Genomic DNA, 17,127 nt, shown 5'->3' on the forward strand with positions numbered 1-17,127 from the left:
CTCCTGAGCTGGTCTAGAATGTGACAGCGACCCAAATAATAGTTTGTTTGGTAATCTGATTGCAGGCATTCGAGCAACATGTCCTAACCACTGAAGGTGGCGGCGACGAAGGACGTCAGACATCAGACTTACATCATCCCATCTTTGTCAAAGATCAGTATTGGTAGTATGTTGAAGCTCCTGGTCCCATCGAGTCACACACACACACACAAACACACACACACACACACGCACACACACACACACACACACACACACACACACACACACACACACACACACACACTTGATTTGTATGGTTTTTTGTGACTTGTGGATCTGTGAGATTTGATTTCTTGCCAGTCACATGATATGTGGATTAGATGCCAATGAAATCTCATCTTGCAGGAGACACCAAGAGCTAAGTCTGACTCGCGATCATGTATGACAGACAGCTGTTGGAATGTTAATTCTTATTGCATTGGGCTGATATTTAAAGCAGCTGTATTAACAGGCAGACAGATGGACGATTGGACGGACAGACAGACACACAGACAGACAGACATTGAGCAGTTGTGACTGTGGCAAGGAACTGGACATCCAAGGTTACCATCTAATCACTTGAGACTGGGGGGTGGGGGTCCAGTGCACACTCACAACTCAATTGTGTCAGCATGGTCCAACTGCCTTTCTCAACTCAACTTGTCGCACAAACTAGAGCCACAATACCGGTATGTCAAGAGGTCGGACATCCTCATTTATGACCCAGATTCAGGTGCAGACATTGAATTAGATGTGTCGTTGGCTCATCCATGGTGTTTGGACTCAGTGAAGGCAGCCTGCAGAGAAGGACTAGAAGCAATGAAACGGGAGGAGAAGAAAGGGGGAAAGTATAATTTTTAGCTGCTGCCAGAAGGGTCCTGCCCATTGGTCATTTCTCTTGTTTTCCAAAATTTTGACCGTTGGGGTGAACAAGCTGGCAAAGAGTGCAAGAGATGATGAAGGAAAACGAAATGAGACCGACCTCAAGACCAAGTGGTGATAAATCATTTCAGTGACACTACAACGTTACAATGCAAAAGTCGTCTTGGACAAACTCATTAGCATATCGAGATTAGAACGTCGAAATGTATTGTACTCAGTATAGTTTGTATGCTTTAGGACAGTAATGGTCTTGTTGTGTTAGTGTTAGGTTGCTCATTATGTAAACGTTTGATTTAGAAAACATACATATATACATATATGCCTCCATAGAACAACAGTATGGTGCAAACCTACTGCAACCACCAGACACTAATTATAAAAAATTAAAAATATTTATAGATGGTATATAAGTACACAACTAACAGTGTGTAAACAAAAGACAGAAAGAAAGAAAAGGGAAGTCATCGTTACAGTTAGTAAACTTGACTCAAACAGTGGAATGTTTGTTGCACCAGATTGTGAAAAACATATGAGAGATTGTCTTGCAGATCTAATGTAAGAGGATCTTAACTTGGATGCAATTTTTCTATACAGTCCAAATTAAGGCTGTTTAACAGACCACAAAAGCCAATCTATATTGTATACAGTCTAGAGATGTTTGTCCACCATCCACGTAGTGATCATCAGGCATATGTTCAGACAGACGGACAAACAAACTTACACACAGACAAACGAGCTCGACAGCTGGAGCAACTGCCGGCCGTTTCAACGCTGATCCGCTCACAAAATCCACTTGCGTTCTCTTGGCCTTCTCTCTTTCTTGTCCTACTGCTCCTTCTGCCAGTGTCCTAGAGCATCAAATAACATTCCCAACCCCAATTTGTCTCGTCAAAGGTGCGATGCTCAAAATTCAAGCCTAACTCGTCGAGTCCAAGGAAAGCAATGAGTTTTTCATAAAAAATTGGATTGCGAAAGTCTTTCCGCTTCTGTACGCTCTCGTTCAGTCGTATGTTTCTCTGTCTTTGATTTTTCAATAAATTAGTTATCTTGGATTCCAACTCGGGTTTGCATTGTCTGGAAGGAGCCGGTGGTTGGTTGACGCGAGGTGGACGGTGGGATTTTGTCGGGTGGTCGGTGGTTGGTGCCCCTGGGGGGAGGGGAGAGTCGCTACTGAACGGGGATGTACTGTACCTTCAATGTCATCTTGAAGTGGATAGAGAATGTGACTTGTGGGATGGTCGTTGGACTACAGAAAAACTTGTTGGTGTTACACAATGTGAAATGCAGAGTTTGAGAAGGTTTGACTTGTATGTCTCGTTGTCTGTCCGTGCCATTGATTTGCCAGCTTCCTGTCTGTCTGTCTGTCCTGCCCATCATTTGTAGTGTTCAAGTGTATTATCTAGTCTGGCTATCACAAATAAATTTAATTAAAAAAATTAATATAAATAAAATTAAAAAAAATAAAATTAGCAACTAGACTAACAAAAAATATTAATTTATTTTATTAATAATATTGTAAATAAATATTTAATTAAATTTGCATATTTATTTTAAAATCAACTCACCACTCTTCCCGCCATTTCATCTTCACTCTCACTGCCTGAGTCATCGCCCTCCCGCGCGTAAGAGACCAATGACACAACGGGAGCCGCCTGTATCCGGGTCCTTACAAGCACATTCCTCAGCAATGACATCGAAGCGCTCGAACTGAGTTGGAACTGCACGAGACGAGAGAATCGGACTCACGCTGGCCGACGTGATTTTTTTTGAAATTGTCTGGTTCGCTGTCGTCACTGATTTTTGTCTTCAAGTTCGCGTCCTCCTCGTCTGAGTCGCCGTGATAAGTCACAAGCTGGATGAGACATCTGGATAGACGAAGAGTCATTTACAAACTACATTCAGTTCGTCACAATCCAAACTCACACTCAGACAGACAGACTCACTCAAATCGACAGACACAGACAGACACACAGATATACAAATACACAGACAGAAAAACATACAGACAAACATACTCACACTCAAAAGGACAGACACATTGACAGACAGACAGACTCAGATGGACAGACACACTAACAGACAGACACAGACAGACAGACTCACAGACAGACAGACTCACACACAGACAGACAAACACACAGACAGACACAATAAGATGGACAGACACTGACAAACACACAGACGGACAGACTCACACTCAAATGGACATACAAATAGACAGACACACAGACAGACAAACACACAAGAGACAGATTCACACTCAGATGGACAGACATGTAGACAGACACACAGAAAGACACAGTCACACTCAGATGGACAGACACATAGACAGACACACAAACAAACACCTCTGAAAACATCACAGCTTTGCTTTGCTGTGCTACATGAGTTGTAACAAACTCACTGACCAAAACGAGTGACCAACACAAAAACAGTCAAACAGACCAACAGTAAACTACACTGTCACAGTAAGTACTTTGACTCCTGAGACCACACCGGTGGTTGAAACACTAAAATCCAAGTATGCAATCATCTCTGGTGTTGGTGCACGATAAAACTTGTCAAGCTTCCTCTTCTGTGGATCGTCCGTCTCAAGGATAGGTGGGAGAGACATCACGTCGAGTGTGCTGGTAGTCTCTTCTGTCCTCAGCAGTTTGAATTGTTAGAATGGCAACTGACTTGCTGACTTCGACGATCATTTTGACTGTTGGTAATGTCGTTGTGATGTTCAATGGAGATAGAGGTCGCACGAGAACAGGAACGAGACCGACAAGAAGGCAGCCATAGAAAGCAACAACAAGCTCGATACCTAGAGGAGAGAGACAGTAGAATATAGACATGCTTTGTCTCATAAATGCACACACACACACACACACACACACACACACACACACACACACACACACACACACACACACACACACACACACACACACAAAATGGACAAATGTCAAGCCCTCCCTGTCATTCGTGAATGACATCAACCTTAAGGTCAGTTGCGGAGATAGCTCCCCCTGCCTCTAGAGACAGGACCTCCATGCGATACGTGGAGGCTTAGGGCCAGCGCTACAATCCACCTGGAGCTTGGCCAGAATCATGCAGGGGCACTGACTATGACACAGCTTTGGGACTGAACACCAAGGCCCACATGTACCCGTCTGCTGCACGATGATACTGCCAAGCCAGTGGTCATGTCCACCCCAGTCAATGACCAGGTACTCATTTATACTCCTGAGTCGAGAGAAGCAATTGTGTGTAAGTTTCCTGCTTAAGGAAATTATGCCATAGCTCGCCATCACTGTGACTTGAACCTGCAACCCTGCAAGGTCCCGGATGTTTTCACACACACACACACACACACACACACACACACACACACACACACACACACACACACACACACACACACACACACTTCACCAACCTGGAGGATCAAGAAGAGTTACGTGGTCTCCTGAGCTCAGGTTTGCTCTCTCCAAGCAAGCAGCTTCAATTCTCTCTGCTTTCTTCATCAACTGCATGCATAGTTCGCGCTACAGCACCCTAAGAGCAGGCATAATTCGTAGTTGTGAGCACACACATGCACATATAAACAAACAGAAAGATAGACAGACAGACAAACAGATGGACAGACAGACAGACAAACAGCCAGACGAACAATAGACAGACGGACAAGCAAGAGACAGACACAGCAGACAGACAGACAAACAGACAAGAGAGCCACACACATGCATGTACACACACACACACACACACACACACACACACACACACACACACACACACACACACACACGTGCACACACACACACACACACACACACACACACGTGCACACACACACACACACACACACACACACACACACACACACACACACACACACACCTTTTCATTCAGTAACGTAAAGAGTACATGATCTGGAGTCGTTTGTGCTCACCAACGAAGCACCTCAGACAAAAACTGATATCTTCCTGCACCATCTGTCGTTAGCCATCGGTTCCATTGGCCTCCCTTCAGCCAATGCAGGCTTCACACCCGTCACAATGTCCCCAATCATATGAGCAGCACCACTAACATCTAATAACACAAAACACATCATAACAACTGACATACACCAACTGCTGCCTCCATTCATCCATCTGTCTGTCTTTCCATTTCTTTATCTGTCTGTCTATCTGTCTGTCTGTCCGTCAGTCCTTCTGTCTGTATGTCTGTCCATCAGTCTCTGTTTGTCTTTCTGTCTGTCTGTCTGTTCATCCTTCTGTCTGTCTGTCCGTCTATCCTTCTGTCTGTCTGTCCGTCCATCCATCTGTCTGTCTGTCAATACATATATTTTCAAAGAACAACACTACTACATTCTAGTCTGGCCCAAACGGCCGACACCATAATTTAACTACGTGCGAATGAAGAATGTCCCAGTCTTGCCAACTTTCTGCTAATTACGCTAGCATTACACCTGTCTGTCTGTCCATCTGTCTGTCTGCCTGTCCAACCCTAACCCTAACCATTCGAAGCCAGCGGTTGAACCTATTACCAATCACAATCCATCCCAACGTCTCACAATCACTAAATCAGTACACATACCTTGTACGCGTTCGTTGACTTTCCAGCCAGACCCCAATAGCTTGTTCCCGTGTATTGTGAACTCAAGCAGAGCTCCCCGACTTCGTCCGTTTGGCACAAATAGTGAGGACCTTCCAGCTTCACTATGGCAACTTTTGCTGCAAGTGACATGGAAGGAGTTAGTATGGCTAGATATAGAAGAGACTAGAGAAGGTATTGAACATGCAATAAATGCAGATGGATTGTAACTGCACGACTTGACATGTAGACAAACAGATAAACAGAGACAGACAAACAGTCAGACAGACAAGCAAACGGACGGACAGACAGACAAATACAGAGACAGACAGACATGAAATTGACAGAGACAGACAAGCAAACGGACAGACAGACAAATAGACAAACATGCAGACAGACAGATAAACAGACAGATAGACAGACAGACAAGCAAACAAACATAAAGGCATCCGAATAAAACATTATATTTTTTCATTCTTGCAAGCAACAAACCAATTACATCGATTACCTCCTGGAAGTACTGTGCCACAGTCTTGTAAAGTCAGAGACGACATCGAGTTCTCCTCTTCTACTCGAACGACTCCATAACTGAGTCCTGTGATCGACATGATGCCACGACCAGTTGCTGTTGAGCCAGGCAGACCAGGTCTACAGAAACGGTCAATTAAAATGGAACACAAACGTAAGTATTCTTGTTCAGTAACATTGCATCACCTTACTCACCCTGTCTGTATCTTTGTGTCTGTCTGTCTGTCTGTCTGTCTGTTTGTTCCAACTGTGGATAGTAATGTAATCATGTTTCAATATTTTTCGACTCTGTTATTCAGTAATAAATCATTAATTCCGCATTTGTCGTTTTATGACGTCACATTCTCGGGAGCCTAACTCGCCCCCTGAATAACTCGCCCCCTGAATAACTCGCCCCCTGAATAACTCGCCCCCTGAATAACTCGCCCCCTGAATAACTCGCCCCCTGAATAACTCGCCCCCTGAATAACTCGCCCCCTGAATAACTCGCCCCCTGAATAACTCGCCCCCTGAATAACTCGCCCCCTGAATAACTGCCCCCCTGAATAACTGCCCCCCCTGAATAACTGCCCCCTGAATAACTGGCCCCCTGAATAACTGGCCCCTGAATAACTGGCCCCCTGAATAACTGGCCCCCTGAATAACTCGCCCCCTGAATAACTCGCCCCCTGAATAACTCGCCCCCTGAATAACTCGCCCCCTGAATAACTCGCCCCCTGAATAACTCGCCCCCTGAATAACTCGCCCCCTGAATAACTCGCCCCCTGAATAACTCGCCCCCTGAATAACTCGCCCCTGAATAACTCGCCCCTGAATAACTCGCCCCTGAATAACTCGCCCCTGAATAACTCGCCCCTGAATAACTCGCCCCTGAATAACTCGCCCCTGAATAACTCGCCCCTGAATAACTCGCCCCCCTGAATGACGCGCCCCTGAATGACAATCCCTGGGGATCCGCCACTGAAAAATCATCCACAGAAGAGACTGACCTGTACACGCGAGTTCTTGTTGAAAATTCGGCGCAGGTCAAACAGCTCGCACATTCCTCGCTTCCGGACTCAACAAACTTGATTCGAGTGGAAACTGTTGCCGCCACCTAAAAACATCAAAACTGTGAACGACTACACACAATGACGACCGCCGTTTCGGCACGAAACGAAGTCGTAGAACGGTAGGACGACGCGCAGCACACGAATACGGCCGTCCACTCGTCGATTCTCGAGAAACGCCTCCGTCAGTGAATTCACTCATCGCCCAGCGCGCCATGGCTATGCACCTACCAACGCCCTCGTTGCGACAATGATGCGCACAAGCGTCGTACCAGATTGGTATGGCTCTAGTAGCTTTGCTTTCCTCTTTTCGTAGCCTTTCTGTGTGATATCGCCTGTAAAGAGGACACTGGATTGACTACTGTGTGAGGTATGTGTGTGATTTGCCTTCTTCGAGTTCAAGTTCGAGATCTGCGAGCTTCTGGTGGACTTCTGGGGGCAGGCTGGAGTAGTCCATGATATGGGCAACTGTTTGGCGTTGCCTGTTGGTCGTTAGTGCTTCGGTGTTCACTCGAAATCGGGGAGAAAAAATCATAGAAAAATACACCACAACTATACTAGAGGTGGAACCCGTAGCTATCATCCCGTTAGCCTCGTACCCAGGCCCTCTTGCGACGGCTCTGATCCCGCGAATTTTTTTTTTGGGCCCACTTTCTTTAGTACCCGGATAAACGTCCCGTATAAGCTGTTATCTGCACGTGCCATAAGCCCGTCCTTCACGTGCCGGCTCTACGTAATCCGCGCCAAATCCAGTCAAACGTGCGTTTAGTCCCGCCTGTTTCTTTCGCGACATGTTTGCCAAGTTTTCGAGCTCTTTTCTTACGACATTCAAGGGCAGGTTAGATAGTGAAGCCGTACTTATGCACACGTACATGAGACTCAATCTGCACTCCATCACGTGTCTACTTCTTTTTCAATGCATCTAGGTCCGCTAGACACCTAAACAGGCAAGACTGTACGAGACTGACCTTTCCCAATGTGAGTCCAGAGAAGGGCCAGCTCATCACTGTGCGCAAAGCCACTCACTTTAGCGACCCACACAGTAGCCCAATGATGCCCTGCCTGCAGAAATCTGGCTGGAAGAATCAATGAGCAGGCTGGAGACAACACTCAAGCCGGTGCATTCCTATTTGGCGTATTCAATCTTGAAGGAATTAGAGAGTTCCAAGCAATACATGAAGCCAACTCCATTGCCTCCCAGGTATATGTACGTGAATTTTACTAATTAACCGTAATTCGCTAAAGCACACTTGAAGCAGTATGCAAGAGTTACTAAATGCAACATTGTACACACACAACTACAAACAGGTTTTTATTTGACTTGCTACTCAGTACTGATATGCCACAGATTGTTATCAGTGCTCAGTATACACTTAGCTTATTATATATGTGGTTTGTGTGTGTGTGTGTGTGTGTGTGTGTGTGTGTGTGTGTGTGTGTGTGTGTGTGTGTGTGCGCGTGCGTGTGTGTGTGTGTGTGTGTGTGTGTGTGTGTGTGTGTGTGTGTGTGTGTGTGTTTATATTATTATATCCAACCGGTAATGACTATAACTGGTTAGAATTGAATTCTACAGCATCGTAAACTGGTCAACAAATGTCACAGCTGTTGCACTAGCAGCTTGAATAGTGGCATGATTTTGCTGGACACTACTTTGACATGCCATTCATTGCTCCAACCTTCCAAATATATGCAATCTTCTTCACATGTCCTACACACAATGCAAAATATTAAGCATAGCATTTCTTCAGTAAAATTTTTCATTTAATTAATCAATTAATTAAAAGACTGTACAGTACATGAACTGGTTACTTGTACAGTGTAATGACATGGACCACACTCGCTGAACCATTGATTTTCAAGGGACCAATATATATGGACATTTGTTGCTGTCCAGAACACCACAAAAAAGTATAGCTGCACCATTTTTGCAGCACTGGCTGTTAAAGGCAAAACATACATACATGCCTGCACTGGAACATGTACAAAATCCCTTTTTTGCTAAAGTTGCACTGATAAAACAGTTTTACTTATTCTCCAATAACTGATAATCTAGACCAATACAAGCTGATACGTATATACCGATCGATACAGGTAGCCAATCCAATATTTCACGATTATCTGTACTAGTGACAACTTAATTAGTTAACATTGAGTCATATTTGTGGTATCGTAGGTCTTGTACCCTGCCACAAGAAATAAACTTATTCCAAAAATTACAGAGGCAAATTGCAGTCCTCTCTTAAGTGAAAGTGTTCCTAGAATGAGATCTCTTCTTTAGCTTCAAATTCATCACGAGGCAACCCTCACATGCCAACCATACCTCTACACATGCACATCCTCTTTCTGTATTATTGGCTGCAACCAAACCATGTATCGTATACATGTAAAGTATATGTAAAGAATGTATAGCATACAGCATACCTCACTTTTTCTACATTTATTTAATACTTAATTTTTTTAAATTGAGAAATTTTTTGAATAATCTGAGGTGTGTTGGGTTTGATAGTTAATTCAACATGTAAAATTATACCTAAAATCATATTTGTCTGTAAATTTACAGTTTGATAATGATTTCTACAGCCTACATTGATTGATTTATACAGTCTATTTATATATAGTCAATATGATCTTATACAGCCAGTCAATATCGATTGATATATAGTAAGACTATTATTGCTCGATCCTTCGTTTTAGTTCTCGTTTGAATTCCTTGTTATCTACAAGCAGTGCATGCCAAATAATTTCACTGGTTGCATCATGGGGTTTTATCCACAAAAAAAGTCTATGTCCACACTAAAGAACAAGGTCACCAAAATAATCCATGTTTCCACATAGACGTCTTGCTGCTTCTTGACTAACTTGAAATAGAGAATGTCAGTCTTCGAAACAAGGTTAAGCTCAACACTATTGCTAATGTATATATCAATCAATATTTACTGTACAGTATACATCAATCAATATTGCCTGTATACAATAATATCGACTATATATAAATTGGCGGTACAAATCAATCAATGTAGGCTGTATAAATCATTATCAAACTGCAAATTAACAGACAAATGATTGAAACTAAATTTTAGATGTTGAATTAACTAACTATCAAACCCAGCACACACCAGCACACGTCAAAGTATTCTAAAAATTTCTCAAAATTCTTTAAATTAAATATTAAGCAAATGTTGACAAAGCAAGGTATACATACTAGCATTGCTTACACACAAATGTTTAGAATATCAATCTTGATAATTGAATTCTTGCCCAAAATCTATTTATTTATTAGAAACGTACCAAGAATTTTTTCAACTGCTGCTCTAAAACTCAATTGCTATACCTAATTCCTGATTTATGTAGTTAGCAGACCATTCCCATGCCAAACTGCAAGCAGAAGAAGATGCTCCTAACAGCACACACATATTCAACACACGTTGAGGCCAAGAAAGATGCTACCACAATAGAATCAAACAAGAACTACAAATACCGGAATCGTTACTGTTGACATTCTGCACAGTGCGTCGTGTACAAGAAACCCGGGACAGCAAGAATAATATCCAGGCACTTGGACACACACACAACACACACACACACACACACACACACACACACACACACACACACACACAGACAAAGACAGACAAACACAGACAGACAGACAGATAGACATACATACAGACAGACAGACAGACAGACACAAACACACACACACACACACACACACACACACACACACACACAGACAAACACACACACACACACACACACACACACACACACACACACACACACACACACACACACACCCTCACCTAACGGTTTTCTTAGTGTGACTATCCGCCCGCTAACAGTCAAATTTGATATTCCTTTGTTGTCTGACTGGACTGATAGAGACGTCATCACTTCCTTTACAACTCCAACTGACACAAGAGACGAGTTCTCATTACTGATATTTAGCCAAGCAACACACAAGAGTGATTCTCACAGAAATTTGGCATCTCCGTGTCCTGTGCTTGAACCAAGTTGGTAGAAGCACAAACAGACGGTCTGACAGCAACTGAAACAAAATACAAAATGTAGATCTTTACTGTGGAGGGATGGAGGGATTGTACAGGATTAGTGTCTTCTTTCATTCATGAATCTGTCCATCAGTCTGCTTGTATGTCCATCTCTCTGTCTGTCCATTGTTTGTCCATCTCTCTGTCTGTTTGTCTACTTATCGGTCCATTGTCTGTCTGTCTGTCTGTTCATCTGTCTGTTTGTATGTCCATCTCTCTGTCTGTCCTCTCTCTCTCCTGTCTGTGTATTGTTTGTCCATCTTTCTGTCTGTTTGTCTACTTGTCTGTCCATTTGTCTGTCTGTCTGTATGTCCATCTGTCTATCTGTCTGTCCATCTTTCTGTCTGTTTGTCTACTTGTCTGTCCATCTTTCTGTCTGTTTGTCTACTTGTCTGTCCATTATCTGTCTGTCTGTAAGTCTGTCCATTGTCTGTCTGTCATCTGTCTGTATGTATGTATGTCCATCTCTCTGTCTGTCCTTCTCTCCATCTGTCTATCTGTCCATTGTCTATCCATCCATTCAAACATCTATAGATAAGTGCCATTTTGTCTGTCCCGTACGTACGTGGAAGTTTTGTCATGCTGTACAGACAGGAAGTAGAGTCGGGACAGGGTGGAGGCTAGTCACTTTGATTCTCCATCTGTCTGTCTGTCTGTCTGTCTGTCTGTCCATCCATCCAAACATCTTAGATTCTCCATCTGTCTGTCTGTCTGTCTGTCTGTCTGTCCATTTGCTTGTCTGTCTGTCCATCTGTCTGTCAATACATATATTTAAAATTTCAACACTATTACGTCTGTCCATCTGTCTGTCCATCTGTCTGTCTGTCCATCCATCCAAACATCTTTGATTCTCCATCTGTCTACACGTCTTCCCTTCCATCCAATCAATTTCCCATCATCCGTCTCTTTCCCTCTGTCTGTCTATCAAGTCCAACCATTTGCCCACTTGTCTGTACATGCTGCTATCCCCTGAACTCTCCCATTAATTAATTAAAACATCGTACCAACTGGCTGTGTCGTTGACATCACCGGCATTGAGCTTGTTCCCAGTGTGATCACATTTCTTGGCTTGAAATGTTTGAAAGGACAGTTGGGCTTGAGGCAGCCACTTGGTTGAATCTCAAAGCAACACAACAACTCACTCTTCAACGGCTAAACATTCGACATTCTCACAAGAATGTGAGAAATAGACGAAAGTGTCACCATTCACAGTGATATGCATATGTCTGAACGGACATGCTGATCGAAAGCACGACCCTTGTAGCCACAACGCACAGACAGTGTTGTTACCGAGTGCAGCTTGACTGTGACAGAAAGGGCATTGGTCACCCTGGAATAGAGACGACAGTCAAGACATACAAAAAATAAAAAATAATTTGCATACAAATAATTTATATAAATAAATTATTATTAAATAACAAAAATTAAAAAAATTGTATACAATTAATTTATATAAATTAATTATATGCAAATTATTTATTTATTTATTTATTAATATAAATAAATAGCATACAATTAATTTATATTAATAAATTATTAATCAATAATTCACATGATTGGTGACTATATCAACTGTACCTTCAGACATTCAGTATTATAATAGAAGTAACAATCGTCTCCTTTCGTAGCCATTCGATCGCCTCAACCCTGCAACACATATGAAATACATAAACTAATCGACGTCATGCAACTTCTGTGTTTCACACCACAAAAAGGACACAACAGACAAACAGAGACTTGAAATGAGTTTAGATGAAAAGTGCGTGGGTGTGGCAGATAGGTGTGTGTGTGTGTGTGTGTGTGTGTGTGTGTGTGTGTGTGTGTGTGTGTGTGTGTGTGTGTGTGTGTGTGTGTGTGTGGTGTATTTACCATTCATGATACATTTGTCATCTGTCAATTGTTTGTCAACCTGTCTGTCAATTGTTTGTCTATGTGTCTGTCCATTGTTTGTCTGTGTCTATCAATTGTTTGTCCACCTGTCTGTCCATTGCTTGCCTGTGTCTATCAATTGTTTGTTCACCTGTCTGTCCATTGCTTGCCTGTGTCTGTCAATTGTTTGTCCACCTGTCTGTCTGTATGTCCATCTGTCTGTCAATTGTTTGTCTGTGTGTCTGTCCATTGTTTGTCTGTGTGTCTGTCCACTGCTTGCCTGTGTCTGTCAATTGTTTGTCCACCTGTCTCTGTCTGTCTGTCTGTCAATTGTTTGTCTATGTGTCTGTCCATTGTTTGTCTGTGTCTGTCAATTGTTTGTCCATCTGTCTATCCATTGTTTGTTTGCTTGTCTGTCAAATATATGTCCATTGTTTGTCTGTCTGTCTGTCCATTGTTTGTATGTCTGTCTGTCAATTGTTTGTCCATCTGTTTTTCTGTCCATCTGTCTGTCCATTGTTTGTCTGTCTGTCCATTTCTGTCCATCTGTCTGTCTGTGTGTCTGTCCATCTGTCTGTCTGTGTGTCTGTCCATCTGTCTGTCTGTGTGTCTATCCATCTGTCTGTCTGTGTGCCTGTCTATCTCTCTGTCTGTGAGTCTGTCCATCTGTCTGTATGAGTCTGTCCATCTGTACATCTGTGTGTCTGTCCATCTGTCCGTCTATCCATCTGTCTGTGACAGTGTCAGTCTATCCGTTTGTCTGCTTATCCGTCACTCTATCAGCAAACACGTGCTACACAATCCAGTCACTGCAATCTGTACCCAATGCTGCTGCTTTGTCCTCCACAACAGCCAACTTCTCATCCTTCACGTTCTCCACTCCTCGTTGCTGTTGATCCCCATCAGCTCCTTGCAGGCGTAGCTCTTGTAAAAAGATTGCCAACCCATTAGCTTCTATAGCAGTCTTCACCAAAGTCAGATGAAGAGTACTTGCAGTCCCTCTCTGTTGATATTCAGTGGCATAATGAAGACATACGACATTCTTTCAAAGAATCAGCCATGCTGGATGATGATCTGTTCCAACAGAAAAGGCAGAAAACAACCATGAAGGAGACTGAAATACCCAGTAGTGGTGAAGACAAGAATCAGACAATTGAGACAGTCAAAACAAGTCTCAATGAAGTCATGGTTGACCTAGAAACTGGACTTGCCCCCAACATGACAAATAATGATGAGTAGCTGACAGCTGTTAAAAAGTTTTGTGAAACTACTGGAAATGTTGAGGAAAATCAACACATCCACCGACCAAGCAGCAGCGTTTAGTTTCAGCATTACACACTTTTGGCAGTCATACAGGGATAACAAAGCACAGGCAAAGAATTTGGGTGCAGCCTACAGCCCTCAGCAGATGAAAACACATGAGAAATTCAAGCTCTGTTCCTGCAAAAGCTGGCTGCCCCAGTGTGTTTAGTAGTAGGAGATCAACTCAAACAACTCCTTCTGTCAGTAGGTATGTGATGCCGAAGCGAATACAAAAGATAAAGAGACAGCACAGTCTGTCCGCCAGTATTCAGCAGAACAGCAAAAATGTTGACAGTTTATTATAAACTTTATACTTAGAAGCATGTTTACTATAGATATACAATGTAAGGTATAGATTACGTGTAAGCCCATGCAATGTTCCTGAAGAACTAAAAAGCTAATCTATGTCTACGTGACTATACGTACCGTAGTCTAGCTACTAGTAGTCTGCATATTTTAATAGATAGCTAGCTGTATTACGTGTACACCAGCTTGAAGAGGTCTCTGGTTGAACAGCTGAAAGTTGGAACAGCTCCTTTTGCGATGCAAGTGCACTGACGCAGATTTCTGCTGAATTATGAACTAAGAAAAATAAGTTATCACAACGTAAGGTAGACGAAACGTCTAGCCTACCTGCTATAGCTACTTTGTGCGTATGTGCTTTGATGGCCTCCGAGTTCGAAAATTACGACGCAGCTACCGCTTCAGCAACGTCAATGGTGTGGCGTCGCAAGGTGCGCAGTAGTCAACGAACGCAAACAACAATACTATCATGTTCGTTCCTTCTGCTAACGTCACGTGCAGATTACAGGTATACGGGACGTTTATCCGGGTACTGAAGAAAGTGGGCCCCAAAAAAAAATTCGCCTGATCCCGTGTGCCTCGCGCGTCCGACAGTTCATCTCGCACATTGAAAATGGTGATTTCAATTGACTGCTTTGCACTCGAACGACGAAAGCTGTTCGTTCGTTTTGAACAAAAGGGTTCAATACAGTAGATATCACGTTATGGCCATTCTTGCATCGTTTACAGTCACTTTGGTGAGGATATCACGGAGAACGGAAGTGCCGGTTCTTCGCATCTTACGGTTGGATGTGGATGAGACGGAATCACTTTAGGACACGACATTGCGTCGTCTGTTTCACCGTATCTTTTGCTGTTTTATATCGACGTGCTCATATCTACTGTTGGTCAGATAGTAAGAGAACGACGACGATAGCGCATGCAATGAGCAGCAGCGAAGTGGACGAGAGTTGTAAAGTTTTGCAACGAAATTGTGGCCCAACCGGCAGATGGACGATTGCGTTGTTTCTATCGTTAGTTGTGGGCAATTTTGTGTTTAGCGGTTTTCTGTTGTGGAAGCTCAGTGTTCAGGAGAAAAGATTTGAGAAAAGCGTAGAGAAGTTGCAGTTGGACTTGCAGGAACTTCAAGTAGAAAAAGAGGAAATGAAGCAGGTTTATGAGACGTTGTCTGAGTATGGAGGAGAAAGAGGGAAGAGGTCGGAACAATCTCCCAGTCAGTCGTCACAAGTTACAATCAACATTGCACACGTATTTGGGTCATTCATCAAACAGATGTGCAAACCAGAATCAGCAATTTGTATACCAGGTCAACCAGGAAGAGACGGATTGCCAGGTTTGCCAGGTAGAGACGGTTTGCTAGGAAAAGATGGTTCAACTGGATTGCCAGGTTTGCCTGGAAGGGACGGTCCAATTGGATTGCCAGGTTTGTCAGGAAAAGATGGTCTACCAGGTAGAGATGGTTCAATTGGATTGCCAGGAGCAGCTGGAAAAAACGGCGAGGCGGGAAGGAATGGTGAACGTGGCAGTAAGGGATCAGCAGGTAAACAGGGTCCACGTGGAATAGCAGGTAGGAAAGGAGACATGGGAGTGAGTGGAGAGAAAGGAGGAAGAGGAGAGAGAGGAGTAAGTGGACTGCAAGGAAGTTTGGGTCCTCGAGGAGAAAAAGGAGAAGAAGGAGACAAAGGTGAACGAGGATATCCTGGCTTTAAAGGAGGGAAGGGTGGAAAGGGGGAGATTGGGTTACAAGGAGGAAAAGGAATGAAAGGAAACAAAGGAATGAAAGGAATAAAAGGGGATGAGCAGGATTTACATCAATTGTTTGGTCTACCCAGTCAATGTTTACCATGGAATCATCGTGTTTTAAATGAAACTTGGAGACAAACATCTGAGCATTATTCTAAGACAACTCAACACTGTGATTATACAAGTCATCCAACCAATCAACATGGTTTCACACCAGGCTGGCATTCATTCAGTCCTACAATAGGTGGAGCTATGCCAGAGAATTGCACATCTGAGAACTACTGTGGAACTCGAGCATCAGGATGGTTAAAAGGATCTCACCCAAATGGAATTGGTCAAAAAAATTCAAGAACAGTTTGCTTTAGTCTTAGCGGCAATTGTTGTTGGAGGCAGACTAGTGTTGAAGTGATCAACTGTGGACAGTATTACATATACAACTTACCTAACACTCCAGCTTGCAGTCTAACTTACTGTGCTCAAGGACAGTGAAGAACAAGTTTCCTTTATCAAAACCATCACATGTACTTATCTTTCCATTTTTGTGTGTATCTATGCTTCTCTGACTAGACAAGTGTCTGCTAAGAATGATTGTTGTAACAGCTGCTTGTTGTGTAGGATTGCTGCATACAGTATGATGTGCTGCTAGATGGAAATTTTGTTATAAACATACACAGTTTGTGAGCAGAAATGTGGTTTGCTGTCTACAGTTAACAACAATATTTACCGGTGTAGCAATAGATAAATTGTTATATGTTAGATCACGTGTAGTTACATTTAATTAATTTAAGGATTAACTG

The 17,127-nt window shown here is 43.0% G+C and overlaps 2 protein-coding genes across 3 annotated transcripts; one reads left to right on the forward strand and one right to left on the reverse strand.

The window, feature by feature from the left end:
• Window positions 1-8,565: 8,565 nt before the first annotated feature.
• LOC134194059 (zinc finger CCCH domain-containing protein 11A-like) lies at window positions 8,566-14,196 on the reverse strand. Of its 2 annotated transcripts, XM_062662962.1 has the most exons (8): window positions 13,973-14,196; window positions 13,805-13,906; window positions 12,692-12,760; window positions 12,324-12,443; window positions 12,118-12,265; window positions 11,041-11,112; window positions 10,868-10,975; window positions 8,566-8,772 (listed from the first exon to the last, which is right to left on the reverse strand). In XM_062662962.1, exons 3-8 carry the CDS (start codon window positions 12,743-12,745, stop codon window positions 8,711-8,713), a joined length of 564 nt encoding a protein of 187 aa, XP_062518946.1. In that variant the 5' UTR covers window positions 12,746-12,760; window positions 13,805-13,906; window positions 13,973-14,196; the 3' UTR covers window positions 8,566-8,710. The 2 variants fall into 2 exon arrangements, with proteins under 2 accessions (XP_062518946.1, XP_062518945.1); XM_062662961.1 differs by having other exon boundaries at window positions 13,805-14,196.
• A 1,180-nt stretch (window positions 14,197-15,376) lies between these two features.
• Window positions 15,377-17,068, forward strand: LOC134194409 (collagen alpha-2(I) chain-like). Its single transcript, XM_062663343.1, has one exon. It carries the CDS (start codon window positions 15,377-15,379, stop codon window positions 16,817-16,819), a length of 1,443 nt encoding a protein of 480 aa, XP_062519327.1. The 3' UTR covers window positions 16,820-17,068.
• Window positions 17,069-17,127: the final 59 nt, after the last annotated feature.

This window comes from Corticium candelabrum, chromosome 18 (assembly GCF_963422355.1).
Source record: "Corticium candelabrum chromosome 18, ooCorCand1.1, whole genome shotgun sequence".
In the NCBI taxonomy this organism is placed as follows: Eukaryota; Metazoa; Porifera; class Homoscleromorpha; order Homosclerophorida; family Plakinidae; genus Corticium; species Corticium candelabrum.

Coding starts and splice junctions, on each gene's coding strand:
- LOC134194059 (XM_062662962.1), bottom strand. CDS start 12,745: ATGGCTACGAAAGGAGACGATTGTTACTTCTATTATAATACTGAATGT. Junction 12,266..12,323: donor TCAGACATATGCATATCACT/GTGAATGGTGAC, acceptor TCGAATGTTTAG/CCGTTGAAGAGTGAGTTGTT. Junction 10,976..11,040: donor CACGGAGATGCCAAATTTCT/GTGAGAATCACT, acceptor CTCTTGTGTCAG/TTGGAGTTGTAAAGGAAGTG.
- LOC134194409 (XM_062663343.1), top strand. CDS start 15,377: ATGTGGATGAGACGGAATCACTTTAGGACACGACATTGCGTCGTCTGT.